General features: G+C 47.2%; 2 protein-coding genes across 2 annotated transcripts; both read right to left on the bottom strand.

Annotated features, from left to right (window-relative positions):
• Window positions 1-114: 114 nt before the first annotated feature.
• On the bottom strand, window positions 115-6,596 carry HDHD2 (haloacid dehalogenase like hydrolase domain containing 2). Its single transcript, XM_072359145.1, has 7 exons — window positions 6,532-6,596; window positions 5,608-5,709; window positions 4,376-4,584; window positions 3,449-3,533; window positions 1,947-2,163; window positions 1,759-1,822; window positions 115-1,272 (listed from the first exon to the last, which is right to left on the bottom strand). Exons 2-7 carry the CDS (start codon window positions 5,706-5,708, stop codon window positions 1,169-1,171), a joined length of 780 nt encoding a protein of 259 aa, XP_072215246.1. The 5' UTR covers window position 5,709; window positions 6,532-6,596; the 3' UTR covers window positions 115-1,168.
• A 1,529-nt stretch (window positions 6,597-8,125) lies between these two features.
• Window positions 8,126-9,671, bottom strand: IER3IP1 (immediate early response 3 interacting protein 1). Its single transcript, XM_072359147.1, has 3 exons — window positions 9,534-9,671; window positions 8,721-8,822; window positions 8,126-8,333 (listed from the first exon to the last, which is right to left on the bottom strand). Exons 1-3 carry the CDS (start codon window positions 9,622-9,624, stop codon window positions 8,278-8,280), a joined length of 249 nt encoding a protein of 82 aa, XP_072215248.1. The 5' UTR covers window positions 9,625-9,671; the 3' UTR covers window positions 8,126-8,277.
• Window positions 9,672-19,351: the final 9,680 nt, after the last annotated feature.

Genomic DNA, 19,351 nt, shown 5'->3' with positions numbered 1-19,351 from the left:
CTAACTGTAAGTAACCCACCACCTGGCTGCAGCCAGACCATCCTTCCTTTAAGGCAAGCTTCCCATTCATTCATCACAATGACTTTTTTCTTAACAAAGAACGAGCATGGCTCATTAACACAAACCTATATTTTCAATAAGCTTAATACTCCAGTACTGTATAATTACAATCCAGTAATTTAAGACTCAGGAGCACCGTAAAACAACTGTAAAGGACTTTGATTATTACAGTTTGCAAATGGACCAGAAAAGCTATTTCCCATCATTACGGAGTTGGTTCATATTGGTGTGTTTAACACAGAGGAGAAGCAATGCACATGACAGAATTAAATTTCATTTTACAGCTCTACTAACCAACGGTGTAAAAACTTGAATATGTCCCCACGGCTCATACAGGGTTTCTCCCATAACGTTAAAAAAGAAACAAAAAGCAGCAATAGTGAAATTTTGGAACTGAAGCGTTAATAGGACCCTGCTGAAGTCTCACTTACTTTAAAAATTCAGCGTCTAAAGGCATTTAATACCAGGCTTTTGTTTGAGTACCATCCTTTTTAATAACAGCATCTAATTAAAACATCTGTACGCTGCTGACAGCTTTAATTTTATGAAAAGTCTGAAAAACAAAAACCAGGATCTGCTCCAATGAGAGTAAAGGTGCAAACAGCAGTGATTATTAGCAGCAGTGGTATTTTAATATAGAAGTCACTTCTAGAGGTTTTTATCTCTGCCTTTAAATTAGAACAGAGATCACTGCAGACTGACTGAAGGGCTGTTAGGCTTTACAGTTAATAGAGTGCTTCCATTGAGGTTTCCATTTTAGTTTATCCTTAACACTTTTCGGATCGGGCTTTACATCAGCTATTTCATGATATCTGAAAACAAACAGAACGCTCTGCCACGTTCCATGCACCCTTCAGGAAAGCAGCTGTGCTGCAGCCTTCCTGTGCTACCCGTCCTGCTGATCATCCAAGGTCCCGAATCACTGCCTCAAGAAATGAGTGCAGGTAAAGGGCTGTGTTGTGACCACCACACACTGCTCCTCTTCCCTTTCACACCCTGATGGGAAGGAGCTTATGGCTGGGTTTCTGATGAGCATGCACTGATCCTGCGACCTTGGAAGCAAGAGTAGATTATGTGAACCAGATGTTTCTTCGAACTATTCGACTTCTCATAGCAGATGCTCTAGGATATGTTCTACTGCCTCTGGGAAACTCTCGCAGGTTAAGTAAGGAGCCGGATCGATTTTGTTTTCGTCCGCTGGTCGATATTTACCTATAAGAAATGAACAAGAAGATGCATTGACTCCTTTGGTGATCTTTTTTTCCTCTAAAAATTGCAGCCTTCTGGGATCAGCAACAGTCACACGTGACAGCAGAAATGCCCATCTGCTGTCCTGCAACAAGCATCTCCCAGCTTTTCACTAAGAGAAAGACCTTCCCCAGCCCATGGATCTATCACAGTATCAGCAGTACTGGCAACACCTTCCAGTCCCACAAGGTTCCAAATCTGTCTGAAGGAAATGCCATACGTAACTGCCAGTATAATTACTAGGGAATGTCATCAAGGTCCTGAACGAGCAGAGGTTACAGTGATATGACTGATTTTGACAATCAATAATGTCACAGCAGCAGTTCTCTAAGTTCCAGAGGCTCAGTGCACAGCTTTGCTTTGGGCTTGTGAGCTGCCAGTACCAGGACAAGATGATGGGACCCACCACCATGGTCTCATGAAACAACCAATCCATCATCACATACTTACCAGTCCTGACCAAAATCCCACGCATGCCTGCATTCTGGGCCCCACCAACATCATCCCTGCAGTCCTGGGATGGAAGAGAACAATTAGGTTGTGCTCAGGGTCACCATTTCTTAACAAGGGTAGGAAGCCCCTCCATACACTGGAGCTGAGCACTGCACTAGCAGGCAGGTGGTAAGGTCCCTACGTACATCACCAATCATGATGGCCTCCTCTGGAGCACAGCTAGTCCCTCGTAAAGCTTCCAGGAAGAACGTCTTCTCTGGCTTTCCCACCACTGTTGCTTTAATGTCTGTGGCGTATTCAAGTCCAGCTACAAAAGGTCCAGGTCCCAGAGCCAAGCCATTTTTTTTCTTGAAATACCTGGCTTTATGTATGGCTATAAGAGGAGCGCCATCCAAAATCAACCTGAAGGACAAAGAGGAAAATACAAAAGGCAAAGATATTTACAGCTGGAGGCCTGATCCTGCCTTTAAGTCGATGACAAAACACCCACTGGCTTTCAGAAAGACCCAAATAGGTCCTCCAACGGCATTCAGAATCACAGAATCATAGAAGCTAGCATTCATTTGGGGAGTTAAGTAAAATTCCAGCAGAGATGAGTGTTCCTGTGAATCTCAGGTAAGAGGTGGATCACACTGCATGAACCTTCTATTTCCATCTTGACAAAGAACAAATTTATTAGGCACATTCTTGCTCCATTGGATTCCCCAATAAAGTATGCACAGAGGTGGATTTGGGCTTCTTCCCATAGGCAAAAATCCCAAGTGGAAGACAGCTGAAAGCAACTGGATTCCCAGCAGTTCTGTGCACAATAAAAGGGTTCTCACGTGCACCTCCCAGCTGGCCAACCTGTTAAAAAGCCTGCATGGAACACGGGACTGTCTGCAGTGAGTGGGAAAATGGAAGTAATTAAGGAATGACCGTAACTTCTCTGATCTCAGTCAGCTCCTCAGTTATCACAAGATACTTCTATTGGATCAATGCATTCCAAATCAAGCTCTGTCAGAAGAGACTTGGCACTTGTATGTGAGAGCAGCCAGCTATGTTCGATGCCTCTAGGACACAGAAGGATTTAATTTGACAGTGGCACTACAACTGCTTGCATTCAGCAGTTTACAGGAAGGATCTCACCCGAGATAATTCTCTTAAATGTGGCATGAAAATCCCATGTATATGAGAACAGAAATTTAGTCTCAGTCATTTCAAGTGGTGCCTAGAGAATGGACTGATGCTATGTATTGTTTTGGGGCTCATACCGGGTTGGATTTAGCCAGCCTTATGATGGATTTCAACCCAGCAGCTGCCTACCAGCCCAGCCATTCAGGGCTCTTCACAGTCAGTGACTGACTGAATTATCTGAGCAGTACAGGTCAATGTGGACCAGACACGAGGCTGAAGAAAAGCAGAACATGGCCAGGCACTAATACTCCCTTAGACCAAACAAAGCTGACACCAGCAGAAGTTCCCTCTGCTGACCTCCTAGTGAATGGGAAACGAGGGCTAGATAGAGCAACAGACTCACGTTCCAGCCTCTTCAAATGGAAGTTAATGGCTAAAGGTGCAAACCCATAAAGGTTAACATCATCCTCACTACATAGGGGTGATATGGGAATATTTCCTAGCATTGCAGAACAAGCAAGGAACAACTGTAGGAAAAGCACAAGACAACCACAAGAAGTGGCCGACTTACCGAAAAGCTTTATTCATCATCTCATAGTGAAAGTGTTCAGGAGCCAGTCCTATGACCACCGCATTGGGGTCATCAGTGGCAATCCCTGGAAAATCAAAACGTGATAATGATCATTCTGAATGAGCTAAATTTTGTTTGTGCTCAGCAACAGACACTCAGCAAGTGCAACAAGTGAAATTAATTGCTTTGCAGCAAAATTTAGCATCTTCTGACACAGATGCGTCTTGCAGACTGGTTTTATGTACTTCAGAAGTGAAGAAAACCTCTGTAGAAAAGGTGTGGGTCTCCAGAGAGTCCAATCAGCGCTGCCTCCTGCACACACCCTGCAGTGAGCTCAGACAGTAAAGCACTGCATGCAGAGATGCCACGTGGATTTGTGACACCACCCGAAAGCATCTGGGTCCATTAACCAAGAATGGATTACATTCATCCATCTGTGACCAACTTTACTGAGAGATTATCTAAGGATAATTCAATAGCAGTCACTAGCAGGAATTTACAATATTCTCCAGGGTACTTCAATGCTTCGAGAGCAGCACGGAGTGTAAGCCAAAATGCCATGCAACCTTCTCTTCTCAAGGCTGAACAAGCCCAGCTCCCTCAGCCTGCTTTCATAGGAGAGGTGCTCCAGCCCTCTGAGAATCCTCATGCCCTCTCTGGACCTGTTCTAAACAGCTCTGCAATCTTCTTGTGCTGAGGGCCCCAGGCCTGGTGGATATTGGTAGGTGCAATAAATCTCCGATGATCCAGTGATAAACACTACTTTCTATGCTGTAAATTAATATAACGTATCAAGTTTTATCTGAATTCCTGCCTATTTGAAGATTCTGACTGCCATTTGGAGCTGTGGAAAGGTATCAAGAGGAGAGCCATGAAGACAGTCAGTGGTTCAACAACTCCTCCCATGCTACTCTATACCCACCTCACCTGTGAAATCAGGCAGGGCCTTCTCATCCACCAGGAGGAGTGGCCGCACCTGCTTCTGCTCCAGAAGATTTCTGGCTGCTGTCAGAGACGTGAAGATTTCATGTTCTGCGATGTCAAAGCCCAGTTTGGTCAGCCTCTCCAGCAGGTCCTTCTTGCATTCTTTGGTGGTGTTGGTCACAAACCGAATTGTAACCGGAGCACCACGCAGCCTGACGGATGAAAAGCAAAGTCTCAGTGCTGCAGAACACTTATTGTTTACAGACTTCTCACTGCGCTACATTACTAGCACATAATGCTGAACAACCAAACGGTGACAATTTCAATGGCATCTCCTTTAATTATTCCCCTACCATCACTTTCCTCTGTTTGTTGCTACAGAAACAAATGCTGACATCAGGACTGTATGGAGCACATCAGGGCAAAGCTGGTCAATCTGGAAGTCTTGCTTGTACCCACCACTTCTCTCTCATTTGTTCTGCTACCCAGAGAAAGAAATATACTGACCTTTCACAAGTATGAACTAACAAAAACCAAATAAACTACACTGCTTGTTAATCCTTGTTAGTAAATACTTTGACCTCAGCACTGAAAGGCAGCCCTAAAGGTGGAATCTATGCATTTGTTTCCCAAACAAGTTGCAGGCCTTTCATTTTGTCATCTCTTTAGGGAGAACAATGACATGGATTGACAAGATCCACCGAGTAGTGAATGGATATCCAACACTTGAGTCATATTTAGTTCCTTGCCATTCTACATCTTCAGAAAATAACGACTGCCACGGAGTTATCTGTGGAAAGAACTGCAGCTTCCTAATCCCTCTGTGAGATTTCCAACCAAACAACAGCCTAGCTTTATAAAAGCTTAAAGCAGTCAATACAACTCCAGTAAAAACCTCCCATGCTTAATGCAAACCTACCCCTCCCTCCTCACTTATTCTTCCCATCCTCCCCCTGCCCCATTCACCACTTCCTGTTGCTTTTCTTCAGCCTTTGCAAGATGAATTCTCCACGGAAACGGTGTCAGAACAGAAAAAAAAAAAGATCCCTGTGGTTGCTTTGCCCTGATGTGAGATGAAACCGACACACCACGCCAGATACACCACGCCATCGTTTCTTTAGACACCATATTTTGAGAAAGAGAAGGCAGGATCTTCAGACCCAATGCTTGGAATGCATCCTTGTGCAAGCAGTCCTGACACAACCTATCACAGGAAACAGAAGGAGACTACTTGCCTTTTAAGAGCTTCCTGCGCACCCGGCACGGCCGAGTCTTCGACGTGCAGCGTGCCACTGAGATCCACCAGGACAGCTTTCAGCGCACGCCGAGCTGCCATCCTTCATCCCCGGGGAGAAGGCAAAGAAATGAAATGACAGAAAACTGGTTAGCAGACAATGGGTAATAAAAATAAGGAGCTCAGTTAAGCGCCTCATTGGTGCCAAGCCCGGGATTATTCAGAACATTACTCGTACTGTGAAATGGGCCCCTTCAGACAGAGAAATAAAAGGCAGCGTTTAAAAAAAAACGCGTTAATTGATGGGGTGGTATTTTCCCAAAGCCTCTATATATGGAAATCAGGTGCTATTTGTTTGTTAAGTGCCTTTCTTTTTGTGTCAAAAATCCTCTAAACCACGATGGCAGTTTGGGAAGAGGATCATTAGGTCTGGGATTGCTGGTTCAAGGCCTCAGCGAGCACATTGCAGCAAGTCCCAGCGACACCAGAGGTGTTGTTCAAGGAAAAATGAACGCCGCGCTACTGAGCTCTGATGATAAAGCTCATAACGCTCCGAAAAAGTGGATGTTGTTCGTTTTGTTTCTCTAAGTTGGATCTGCAAGAAGGGGCAGTGCAGGAGGCCGCGCTGAACGTGAAGGGGGTGCGATACGAGACGAGCACCGCGGCCCGAACAGCGCTGTGAGGCACAGCGGGCACGGACAGAGCCGCCGGCGCCATGTTGGTCAGCAAGGCCTGACACGCTCCCCCAACATCTATCAATGGCTCAACGTCCGGATGGAGATCAGCGACGAGCAGTGACCCCTCAGGGGTCCGCGCTGTGCTTATAATATCCATTAAAACCACAGCAGTGGGATCGCTGTCCCTCATTGCTGTGCGACCAAAGGCCGCTTTGCTCCACAGCGAGGCCAACCCGCGCCGCACCGACCTGCCGCTCCGGGGTCCTCACAGCGTAGGGTTCCTCACAGCGCAGGGGTCCTCACAGGGTGGGGTTGTCCGCGGAGCGCCGGTACGCGCGGAGACAGGAAGGCGCCACTTTTGCGCAGGCAGCGCGTCGGGCAACCCTAGGCTTGAGGGCGCCGTGAGGAGAGCTGGTCCCTCAGTGCGAGCGGGTGAGGGGCAGGCGCGGGTCGGCGTTATTATTATAGTATATTACAGTATAATAATAAAGTATTTAAGTCTATACAGGTGAAATGTGCCGGCCGTGCTGCAGACACACGCAGTTCTGCAATGGGAGCACACAGCACTGCTGTCTGAGCGCTGCTCGGCCTGCCCGTTTTCCATACATCGGAGTGCAATGCAGGCGGGTTCGAAGAGTTAAGGAAAGAGAGCGCTTAGCTTAGAAATGCCACATTTATTTGTAAGTTTTCACTAAAAAAAAAGAAAGGAAACGACATAAGACTCCCCTCCTGGATGTGCTCTACTCTGCAAAATGCTTGGAGATCATTAGGTTCATTTACAGGCAGTACAGATGATCCTCGTATACAGTGTGTGCTACCATTGCCGAGACACCAGAAGAAGAGATGATCAAACCGAGCTGCTTTAAAACAGTGAGCCCGACGGGTTCCCCTTCGCCTTCCCTACTTTAATAATAAGCCAAATCAGCTTGAGACGCTTTGTCAGACAAAAAGTCTTTTCCTAAAGCATTTGAGGTCTCATAAATGCAGCACTGCTACCCAACACCGGGACCAACACAGCAGCGTTAACGGAGGCCGTATCCTCACTGCAGTCATTACTAATTTACCTGTGGAAGAACTGCAGGATTCTCGCTTCCAGCAAGCAGTTAAAGTGAGCAAAGGAAGACAGAGTGAGGCAGCAGCCTGAGAATCTGACCTTTTTTTAGCAAAGAACTGCATTTAAAACAGTATTCCTTCCCACGTTACCTGAGAACCTCCAAGCAGAGCAGCTCCCATCCCCGACACACCGCTCAGCCCCAAGGGTAGAACACACAGAAACAACAACAGTAACAAATGCTCACCCTGAATGCTACCTGCTAAGTAAACACAGAGCTGCCTTAGTTTAGGTACAGCTTTTTTTAGTTTAGGTACAGCTTTTTTTTAGACTTTGCATAGCAATCGCTCCTATTTTCAGCCTATTTCACATCGAACATCATCGGTCTGAAGAGAAAAACCCTATTTTTTTTTTTGTCAGATCAGGAAAAAAATTGTTATTACTAATCTTTGCTAAATTTGCCCGTTTCCCTTTCACCTCCTACAGTACTTCAATGACTTACAGCACGTTTCGAAGCCTAACTGCCATTCCCTTAAAGCAGAACTGTGGCAAACAGCTGAAATAAAAACCACTGTACCTTCTTAAATTCAGAAACAACCCGGGAATCAATTTGTTGCTAAATTCTAGGTGCTAAACGAAGTAACAAGGCATTTCCAACCTGCCTCCTACCACCAGCCATGGCGACACGTTACACACACCAACAGACCCTGTCACAGCCCAGCGGGTGCACAGCCCTGTTTGCACGGATCCCGTCACCTCGTTTAACGAAACTGAAAGCGAGCATTAGGAAATAGGATAAATACAAACAGTGTCTTTTTATTATTTCAGGTCGAACGGCAAACTGACAGTTAAACCGTGCTTGTATCCCCGGGAAACTCAAGAGCGATGAGGCCAGCAACTCGCTTCTTTGGATGTCCAAAAAAGGTTTTTGCGACTGGAATCTTCAGCCGAAGAAGAGGAGGAGCACGATGGTCACGGAGTTCACGGCTATCAGTGGCACTGCGGAGAAAACAAGAGTAAGTTTGGAGCTGTTTCCTTCCGCGCATCACAAACCAATGTAGTTTCACACCGTTGCCATTCAAGGGGCAAAACACATGAATTGCCTGAACATTGCCTGTACAGAGTAAGGATTAGTGGAAGGTGACAGGTTTGTGGCCTGGAGTTTCTGTAAATCAAACTAAAGTGCTTGACTTTCCGTGCCTGGCTTTAGCACGACTTAGAAGGAATGTACTTTGTGGTGAGGGAGTCATGTCTTATGTGCTACGGGATGCCACAGCAGCTCTTTGGCAAAAGAAAAGAGGCAAACGCTGCCATTATTTCCTTCAAGCACAGCAACAGAACTTCACAGGCAGTGGCTGCTCATACGAATGACCCCCGTCATCTCACCTCTCATCACCGTCTGTATGGATCGAATGAGGTTCATCAGCTGTGCTTTGATTCCCGGTTGCTCTCCGAATCCTCCGATCCCTTGGTCGCTTCCCCAGCCAACTGCACGCCGTGAGAACAGCCACGTTAAAAAGCAAAGCACGCCACCACCCCACGGATGCCATATCACAGCAGTATCAGCACCCTGAGCTGGAAGGACCCACATGCAAGCTCTGCATCTGAGAGTGGTGCCCAGCACTCCCTGAGCTCCGGCAGCTGTGGGGATGGGCCTTTTCCAAACCCAAACCCAAGCTCTCCCTGCACAGCCCTGTGCCAGGCAGGGTCTGCAGGCCGCGATGCTATCTGAAGGCAAACAAAGCTGTAGGGTGCACGGCAGGACGCTCCAGATTGAAGGACCAGAAGTGCTGGAGGGATTTTCTCGTCCTGCTTTGGTTTGGAGAAATGAGGGCGAAAGCAGGAAACAAGGAGCCCTGCTGAAACCAATGTTGGCAGCCCGCACTTCTGCTTTGTTAAGGAGGAAAGCAGCGTTCACCCCAAGAGAGCATCCCAACGCAGCAGAGACGGCACGGTGGGAGTAAAGAGGAAAAGGCGTAAGAGAGTGGAAAAGAGCAGCCAGAGAACCTGCAGGGAGGGATGCTGAGCACCAGAATCCAACCGCAAGGCGACCGCAAACCCCAAAGCATCGCGTTCCCACCCCCCCCCACCCCCCTTCCCAGTTTCTAAACGGGACGCGAGAAAGGAGGGCCCAGGGCCGGCAGCCACCTCTAGGCATTGCCGGGGGGCCGGGAGGCTTTGAGGCCGGGGGGGTCTCACCGTGGCGAAGGAAGCGCTCCTCGTGCAGCACGGCGATGGCATTGACCACCAGCAGCCCGGCCTGCAGCAGCGCGTACAGCGTGAACGCCATGGCGGGGCGGGACACGGACGTGGCGGGGCGGGCGGGGACAGAGGGCGGTGGGCGGGGCCTGAGGGACAGTGGGCGGGGATATAGGCGGAGTGGGCGGGGCTTCGTGATGGAGTGGGCGGGGCCTGCGGGAGTGGGCGGGGTGTGTGATGAGTGAATGGGGATTGAGGGAGTGAGGGGGGTTCGGGGCAGAGTAGGCGGAGCCTTTGGGGGGAGTGGGCGGGGCCAGAGGGCCGGGTGGGGGGAGTTAAGAAGAGGGAGGAAATGGGGAGGGATCGCTGTTTTTATTTTGTTTTCTGTTCCTCGTCATGCGCTGCTCTCTGTGCTTTTATTGCTCACATCTCTCAGAGCAGCCAACAGGGCACTGTGTGACTCCAGGTTTATCGCTTAGCAATCAAATGTACCACGAGCCCCTTCCCTGGGCAGCAGCAGAACTGTGAGTGGTTTAGGGCACAGCAGTTGGCATCATCGCCATGATCTGAGGTCATAAGACTCACGGTTAGGTTGCTGCTCTCAGCCATGGGGTTTGGATTTTGGCAGTGGTGGTTGGGGTCTGGGGATGGTCTCGGTGATCCCTATGGGCCCCTTCCAACTTGACTGTATGATTTTGTGATTCTGTGATAGAGTTTTATTGAGCTAAATAATCATTACTAATGTATTTGTACTGCATCCAGGCCTGGGGCCCCCAGTACAAAAATGCCGAAGCTCCTGAGGCTGGAGCACCTCTGCTGTTAAGGAAGGCTGAGGGATTTGGGCTTATTCAGCCTGGAGAAGGCTCCAGGAAGACCTCACTGCAGCCATCAGTGCTTAAAGGGAGCTTAACAGACAGGTGGGAGACTGGCTTTACATGCGCAGATACTGATAGGACAAGGGGAATGGCTTTAAACTAAGAGAGGGCAGATTTATGTCAGATGTGAAGGGGAAACCCAGAGGGTGGTGAAGCCCCAGCCCTGCTGCCCAGAGCTGTGTGCCCCATCCCTGGAGGTGCCTGAGGCCACACATGGGCTCTGGACAGCCTGAGCTGGGGGAGTAGCCAGCCCACAGCAGGGGCTCTGTGAGGTCCCTTCCAACATGCAATGATAGATACGAGAGGTTACTAACAGGCATGTCTTGTAGCCACCATCATCGAGTGGCATTTCCTGAGCTACCTCCTTGCAGCATCCGGTCTATCTCAAGCTGCTGAGCTGAGCGAAGAACTAGTGTTTAGAATTAAAATACCAAAAAACAAACGAAGAAAAATCTGAATTCTTTAAAAGAAGTGTACAAGTTAAGGCTTAGCGTTTTTACCCATAATTAAGATGTATTTCCAAAGAGCAGCAGCTGTAAAGCTTACATAAACGTGACATGATTTTCCTCTTTCTAAAATCCATCATGGCAATTCTACAACCACACGAGTCTTAGATCTGAACCATCACACTGCGTGGTGGGGGGAAAAACCAGACAGAGCTGCTGCATTAGGAGGAAAGCGGTTCTTTTCCTCATTAAGGTGTTGTGTTTCATTGCAGTAAATTCCTCCGATGTCATCTGCAGAGTGCAGTCCATCACCATAAAGGAGAGCTCAAAACCACCCTACAGATGCCAAAGGATTACAGCTGAGGCTGGGGAAGTATTGAAAAGACCTTGCTGTTTTTCATTCTTTTACATTTTGCATGGGTTTATTGTTCAATATCATCAAACAAAGCTCATTTCCTGGGGCTAAACCATCCTCATCTCCTCCGCTGAGACCAAAGCTTGTAGCATGCACCCTGTCAGGATTATGTTGCTTTATTCCTGGTGAGCAAAGAACAAAAGTAAAACAAATACAAAATTCAGAACCCACACATCCATTCATTGGTGCTATTTCCTAAGTTTATTGTGCTTGGGTCCCTAAACATAACAGTCTCTAATTGCTATCTGTTTGGTGTATACATACACATTATCCTGTATTGTTATCACCAGCATCACAATCCTGGTCCCCATGCATTGGAATTTCACACTGGAGATAAGGAAGGGAATTCTGCCATAACCCTAAGAGATATAGAATTTTATTCTCTGAAAGAGCAACGATACAGTGGCACAACTGACCAAGGAGGTGGTGGAGTCCCCATCCCTGGAGGTGTTCAAGAACCATGGATACGTGGCACTTGGGGACATGGTGAGTTAGCATGATGGGGATGGGTTGGAGTTGGGCCTGTGGACCTTAGAGGTCTTCCAGCCTTCATGATTATGTGATCCCATGATTCTATGGACCGCTTGGTTTCCACCTCGGTTAAGTTGTTCAAATTATCACTTTAATGCTTGAAAAAGGAATGAGTGACTCCAAATCCCTTTTGGAGGAGCATGTATCAGTCAGAGGACTTTCCTCCTGCTTCCTCTGGAAAACAATGCTGGAGATAGGCCAAAAAACTTGATAAGATAAAGGGAAAATTACATACGTTGAAGTCAGGAGCCAGTGAACTGATCAACCCCCTCTCCACGCCAGATCTCAGGCTGGTTTGTTCCTTGTACCTGAGTGGGGAGAACGAGCTCATTCCTCAGCAAGTTGATGTCACACCAGAGGCAGAGGTCACCGGTGCTGCAGCTCTTAGATTAAAGATTAATAGATAGTATCTTCCTTCAGACCTTAAAGGCGGGCAGATTAAAAAAGGACATCACAGACCTGGTGACTTGCAGACCGCAGTATGTCCAGTAGTTGTTAGCACAGCCACAGGCACATAACTTGTTGGAAACCATGGGTAGAAGGCCGTGATTTGTGTGTGAATCAGAGGGATTTGGGAATCACCCTAATTTCCTGAATAAAAATCACCTGAAATTTCCCCATGTTTTGTTTTTTGTTTGTTTGTTTTTTTTCCTCATGACTCATTCAACAGAAAGAGATAATATGTCCATCCAGGAGATAATATGGAGAAAATCTACAGTACAATTCCATTACATCACCCCACAAAGGTAAGGTGAGTGAAAACACACTTCTCCACTTCTACAAATAACAACAATAATAATAACAAAATCCCCAGTTTCCTCTTTTTTTTCTAATACTGGTGTAGAACAGGTCGGCAACCCGAAGTCATGGTGGAGGAGATGTAGGTCACACCAGGCCATTGCTCGCCAACATGCACCCCAACACACATTTGTCTCCAGAAGAAAGCAGCTGACAAGAGGAGCCATCACTTCTCCAGTGGTGAATTCGGGGGTGTGATCGGGGCAGCAGAGAAGAATGAGAGCTCAGAAATGGAAATTGTTTCTTCTGTACCTTCGGTGGACCTGCTGGAAATGTAACTCAGACACACTGGGCCAGTCAGATTCACCGTTGAGATCTTATCAGAGCAGCTGTTGGTTACTGCGTTGTTTCCCAGGACTGCAGCGGGTGCACTGAGGTCTTTGGAAGAGTAACGTGGAGTGCAGCGGCTGTGAGATGGAAATTGAACAAAGCCGATCAGTGAGTATCATCACGTCATCGTGGGGAGACGTGTGTAGTTTGAACCCAGTCCAGATTATACGAGGATGTAACTAAAAGCAATGTGGTGCTGGTGATGAGGTTAATCACGGAGGTGTCCTTTTCCCTTTCCCTCTTACCTTATTCTCCTTTGAACACAAAACACGTTTTCTGACCCCAACTCACTCCTCTGTTTGGCCATAGCTGCATAGCTGTCAAACTGAAGCTCAAATAAACATTTGTCAGATCTAGAATATTAATTTCAATTTAAATTGAATCTAAGGAGTTTATCGGTCCTCTCTAGAATCATAGAATAGAATCATAGAATCCTTAGAGTTAGAAGGGACTTCTGAGGGCCATCTAGTCCAACTCCCCTGCACTGCACAGGGACACCATAGCTAGGTCAGGTTGCCCAGAGCTTGATCCAGCCTGGCCCTGGAAGTCTCCAGAGATGGGGCATCAACCACATCACTGGGCAGCCTGTGTCAGTGCCTCACCACCCTCACTGTAAAATACTTTTTCCTTATATCCAACCTAAATCTCCCCTCTTTAAACTTGAAGCCCTTGCTCTATCATCACAGACCCTGCTGAAGTCCATCCCCTTCTTTCCTGCAGGTCCCATTTAAGTTCTGACAGGCCACTCTCAGGTCACCTTGCAGCTTTCTCTTCTCCATGCTGCACAGCCCCAGCTCTCAGCCTGTACTCATAGGAGGGCTGTTCCATCCCTGGGATCATTTCTGTGGCTCTTCTCTGGATGTGCTCCAGCAGCTCCATGCTCCTGCACTGAGCACTCTCCATCTGGATGCAGTGCTCCAGGTGAGGTCTCACAGCACAGAGCAGAGGGGCAGATCCCCCCTCACCCTGCTGGCCACCCTGCTTTGGATGCAGCCCAGGATAGAGTTGGCTTTCTGGGCTGCAAGGGCACATTGCTGGCTCATGTCCATCTTCCCATCTGCCAGTACCCCCAGGTCTTTTTTGGTAGGGCTACATCCAATCCATTCATCCCCCAGCTTCTATTGGTAGTGACTGTAACTTCAACTCAGCTCAACCTTCCAACTCAGATGTGGAGTGCTGGCACTTGGAGACGTGGTCAGTGGCCATGATGAAAATGGGTTAAGGTTGGACTTGGTAATCTTTCAGAGGTATTTTCCAACCTTAATGAATCTACGATCACTGCCCACATTTCTTTGGTGTACCCAGGTCCACAGCACTCACCTCTGGAGAATTCTGACTGTGATGCTGATCACAAAGAGCAGCAGCAGGCCTCCACCAAGAGACAACATGATGATTTCATAAAGAATGGACGATGAACCTTGAAGAGCAGATGGAAACCACAGGTGAGATTTGTCAGTGAGCAGCTTTAGGAAATGAAGCCTTTTGGGTAATTGTCACAGGTTATGAGCAGGGGGGGTGGGGTGGGTAATGGCCTGAGGTTGCACTGGAGAAGTTCAGGTTTGGAATTAGGAATAAGAGAATAAGAAGAGTGAAGATTCACTGGCTTGGATTCCCCCACATGCACCCACCTCCAAGCTTTTCACTCTTCTCTTCTGCTGTGACAGCTCTTTTTATTTCCACTGTCCTTCCCTCTCTAAAACTCCAACAGAAATAGATTGTTCATTCATTCGCTCCTTTCCTTTTGAGCCCACTCACCATTTTGTATCTGATAAATCCTCATTGTCTGACAGCACTGCTATTACCCGGGGCCTCTCAGTGCTGTTACCACACCAACAAACACAGCAAAAGTGATTTTAAATGCCAATGGAAACAAACAGGAAAATAAAGTACCTTCTTCCTTGGACAGCGAAGCGGTGTGAAAACCGTCTTCAGCATCGTAGAGCATCCTGAAAAGGCAAACCAACACTCAGGTCACATTTCAGTGTTCAAAATCAGCGTGTCTGTTTCATATCCCTGAATGACCTCAGGATATTTCACCATCTCTAATGTGAATTATCTTTACAACTTCCTTGTGAGATAGGAGCATTACAATACCATGGTTTTGCAGGCAGGGAATTAAAGCATAGAGGGGCTGAGGGACAAATCCTACAAGCAGAATTTAATCTTGACACCAAAAACCGGAATGTTTCTTTTAAGGCAATAAGAGAAATCAGCAGTGTGGGCTCACATTGCTTCCAGCTTGCGTGTGTGGGGCACAGGCTTCCGTTCTGCCTTACTCCCTTCCAATTCCTTTTTCAGGACAGGAACAAAGTGTGCAATCACAGGCTGCGTTCCATGACATTCATCTTGTTAACGCACCAATAAATTGCCCACCAGTGTGATCTTGGGCATCAGAACAGCTTGTTTATAACAACTTACAGACTACACTTTCAACTCTACTCTCTTTGCACCAAAAAGCTTGAAGCTGAAGTGGAATCACTGTGAAAAATCTGGTGCCAGCTCTGAAATGATGCTCAGAATGGAATCTCATGTGCCACATGCATCTGAGTTGTCCGCAACAACTTCTGCTGGGCAGTCCTCCAGGCTCCCATGGTAGAACCTGACTCAAACTGAAAGATGTCCTTAAAGAACACCTCCATCCCACCCTACAGCTCGAAAATGTTACGGAATAAGCCGCAGCCATTTAAATCTGGAGCAGACTGAGAAGAAAAAGAACAAAGTTATGGGTTACCTTGTGGGTGCTGGAGATCCTTGCATCGACATCAGGCTGGTGTGATCAGAAGTGAAAGTCAGGCTGGTCTGAAGGGTTCCAGACTAATTGCTCACTTCATTTGCCTCGGCTGATTGTTTTATTTCCTCCACATATGTATATATCTATTAGGGTGGAATAATCTCCTCCTTTCACAGGCAGTTAATAAAGTGTGGAGGTGGATCAAAGAGAGGCTTTACTCACTGTCCTCCTGTGAAGCAATTCCTTGCTTGCAGAGCAGTTGACGCAGCTGGACTCCACCTACAGGCCTCCAGAGCTTTCTCCAAGCGCTGGGCTCCTTCCAGCAGCCACACGTGCACCCTCTCCTGCAGCAGAGCTGCCTCTGTTTGCATCCAGAAGTCTCTGCAGAAATGTGCCACATCCAGAACCTTTGGGTCATTCCAGCAGGATTGGTGGAGGTCCCTTCCTAGCCTGAAGCTCCTGGCCAAGGGACAGCCACGGGAGTCTGAACCCAGACTTTGTTTTTTTGGTGCTACACAGACCAGTCTGGCAATCTAACACTGAAAGGAACAGTGTTAGAATCATAGACTATGAGAATCATTAAGGCTGGGAAAGATCTCAAGGATCACCAAGACCAACCACAACCCATTCATGCCCACTAACCATGTTCCTCATTGAGCAGCATCTTCCATGATGGCCAAGTTCTGGGCTGCTGGAGAAGGGCTGAGTTTGAAACGTGCTTTATTTTGGTGTTGGCTTATCCTTAGCTTAGCTTATTCTTTGTTGCACCACGAGCAGGGTGTTGTGAATCTCACCTGCAGCACTCGCCTCTTTCTCACACCTCCTCCAGGGAAGGGGCTCTGCTGTGGATCAGGACCTCCTTTCTCTGCACAAAATCCCACTCCTTGTTGCTGGAGGAGCTGAGCTGGCAGCTACACTGAGTTTTCCTTGCAAAAAAAGCACCCCTTTACCTGCTACTCAAAGCTGTGTGAGCAGAGAGGGAGGGGTGCTGTAGGGTGGAGGCTCCATCTGAACACTGTGGTGTTTTGGGTTGGCAGGTAAGCAAAGGCTTTCAAAACAATGGAGACTGACACATTTTTCTTTTCCTTTGGCTGCAGGCAGGTAAAGAGCCACAAAACAATCACAGCTCCTCCTGCAAGTATCAACAGCACCAAAGCAGCCCTTCACAGCCCTTTAGGTTGGTTGGCAGCGTTTCAGATCTCCACGTTCCAGCCCAGCAAGCACTTTTAGATAATGACGGAGGCTGTGTGTTTTTCTTTACATGTGAGAAACCATCCAAGGTAAAGATACGCGGCAGAGCTCAGTCCTGCAAGGCTGTGCAGGTCTCCTGGGTGATACTGGGAGCCCTGCTAAGAATTCAGTGCAGAGACACGATGGGCACACAATGTTCTTCCTCACAAACTTTGATAGTGAATTGAACTTCACCATTTGCCTACTACAATATTTATCCACATTTTTATTTCTTTTTTGGTGTAACAGCCTTAAAGGGTGGTTGGTCCGGATGACCTTTGAGGTCTTTTTCAACCTTGGTGTTTCTATGATTCAAAAGTTTTACGTAAAAATTAAGGGAAGAAAACCTTTGGAGGAAATCTGTGTTCTTGGAGATGCTTTAAGGGCACCTGAGCTTCATGTTCTGGGTGCGAGGAATTTGTTCCAACACCCATAAAAATAATGCACCAGCAAGCCCTTACCTTTCATCTCTGCATGGCCACCCCCTGTGGGGAAGGCTGTGGATCTGGGCCGACTCACTGTGCCAGGCACTGCTCCCCAGGGTGTCCGCAGCTCACCCATCAGGGCCACCATCACAGTATATGGTCTGATTTCTAGCTGTGCCCTGTGGAGCCGGGAGTTGGGCTCAGTGATCCTTAGGGGTCCCCTCCAACTCAGGATACTGAATCTATGATTCTATAACTATCTACAGAGTTGAGTTCAATACAAGGCAGCATTGGTGTAGGCACACACAAATTATCAGCTATGTAGGCCATCCCTTTTCTTTATGGCACTGGTGGGAAAGAAAACACATTGAAGGTTGAGTCTGTAGGACACAGCGGCTTACTGCTACATTGGGAGCCTCATCACTTTAACATGTACAACGTTGTCGCAAGAGGAAAGCAAACAAGAGCCAATGGGCGATAAGAAGCTTCATAGGGTGTTTGCTGAAGGAGAGCTGCTTAGGCGGTGGCTGCTCTGTGTTTGTTTTCTAGGGTCAGGATTCTTGAGCTTTATCGGCGTGAGGGATGAGTGTTTAATTCAAGAGGTTTTGCTCACGCTTCACCATTGTTCCGCCTTCACACGTGCAGCGGAGATCTGTGGGTCATTTACCAACAAGACAAGCGGTGCTTCTGTTTTCTATCTGGGACTGTGGCATAAGTAACAAAGTAAGAGTGCAGAGTTGAAGTTAGAACGCCAAATTAGAGGCGTATTGGTTAAATATCCTTCATTTGTGCCAGCCATCTGCGAAACCAACACTTGGAAGCACAACTTGCAGTGGGAAACGTGATGGTCTGGGTTCTGCTGAACAGGACAGAGCAGAGGGAAGTAATAAATCTGCTGCAAATCCTTTGTGTCTGCTCCTGGGGTTGAACACATGGTGGGAGACAACAGGCTGCTCCACTTGCCTGACCACATCCAGGAGCTCTGGCACTCTGAAGCCATTAAGGCAGTAATTTCTTATCGAGCAATGGGATTGCTTTATGTCTGGGCAGAAGTTTTGATCTGTAGCGGTAAGACGTTTTACCACGACGCTACAGAGGAGTTCGTTCTTCACAGAAAAGATTGGAAGACATCACTGTGTCACTCTACGCTACGATCTATATGACATCCTGAGTGCTGAGTGCTGTGCAGATACCTCCCCATCTCACGGAGGACACAGCTGATCGGAATAGAGGCAGAGGAAAGCTGTGGGATTGCTTCTGTTGGAGGAGCAACAGCAACTCGTTGGAAGGAAGGCAACCAGAGAGGCTCAATGGCTGCCTATGAAACCATTCTGGCCTAGAGGAGGTGGGCAGGATTGGCAAGGACTCAGCTGGCAGCCGGCTGACACACTGTCAGGCCTGTGGACTGAAGTGCTTCTGAACAGCTTTTCTTGGGGGTAAATTTCCCCATTCTTTGTTTTTTAATTTCCATTGGAACAAGCACAGCATCGAATTACAGAGAAGCTCCACTATTATCTCATAGTTTTCTTTGTTTTATTATAGACTTTTTATCCACATGAATGATAAAGAAACTACAACAGAGTTAAATACCTTTTTTTTTTCTTTTTCTTTCCTTTTTTTTTTTTTTTTTTTGATAACAGTGATTATATTCTTAATTACACTCAATATTAAATTGTAAAATATTTCCAGAAGAGTACAATCTTAATTCATACAGCAGGCAAAATACCAGAGGAGAAAGGGACCGAGGAGGAGGAGGGGGGGGGGGGGTAATGAGAGTTTCCAGTCTGCTTTTAAAAAGCACTGTGTATGGCTCACGCTTTTTTATCCTTCCATCCCAGTGTGGCTCTGTCTCAAAGCCAGTTTCTTCCCATTAGACAATCACTATGCAGAAGCAAAAGATGATCTGGATGATGTTGTCAGTGTCTGTAGCGTTGGAAGGATCGTCGGTTCTCTTCGCTGCTTGTGTGTGTGTGATTCATCAAAAGCGTTTCCTCTATTAGGTTTAGTAGTCCTTCTAAAAACACAAAGACTTAAACT

This window comes from Excalfactoria chinensis, chromosome Z (assembly GCF_039878825.1).
Source record: "Excalfactoria chinensis isolate bCotChi1 chromosome Z, bCotChi1.hap2, whole genome shotgun sequence".
NCBI classification, from domain to species: Eukaryota; Metazoa; Chordata; class Aves; order Galliformes; family Phasianidae; genus Excalfactoria; species Excalfactoria chinensis.
This window is presented reverse-complemented; position numbering and strand designations above follow the sequence as displayed.

What these genes read in the sequence shown, in the direction of transcription:
- HDHD2 (XM_072359145.1), bottom strand. Translation starts at nt 5,708, where the DNA reads ATGGCAGCTCGGCGTGCGCTGAAAGCTGTCCTGGTGGATCTCAGTGGC. An exon ending in GGCCCTGCCTGATTTCACAG is followed by an intron (nt 3,534 to 4,375) that starts GTGAGGTGGGTA and finishes TTGATTTTCCAG; the next exon opens with GGATTGCCACTGATGACCCC. An exon ending in AGGCCATCATGATTGGTGAT is followed by an intron (nt 1,823 to 1,946) that starts GTACGTAGGGAC and finishes CTTCCATCCCAG; the next exon opens with GACTGCAGGGATGATGTTGG.
- IER3IP1 (XM_072359147.1), bottom strand. Translation starts at nt 9,624, where the DNA reads ATGGCGTTCACGCTGTACGCGCTGCTGCAGGCCGGGCTGCTGGTGGTC. An exon ending in GGAGCGCTTCCTTCGCCACG is followed by an intron (nt 8,823 to 9,533) that starts GTGAGACCCCCC and finishes CACGGCGTGCAG; the next exon opens with TTGGCTGGGGAAGCGACCAA. An exon ending in CATACAGACGGTGATGAGAG is followed by an intron (nt 8,334 to 8,720) that starts GTGAGATGACGG and finishes TTTTCTCCGCAG; the next exon opens with TGCCACTGATAGCCGTGAAC.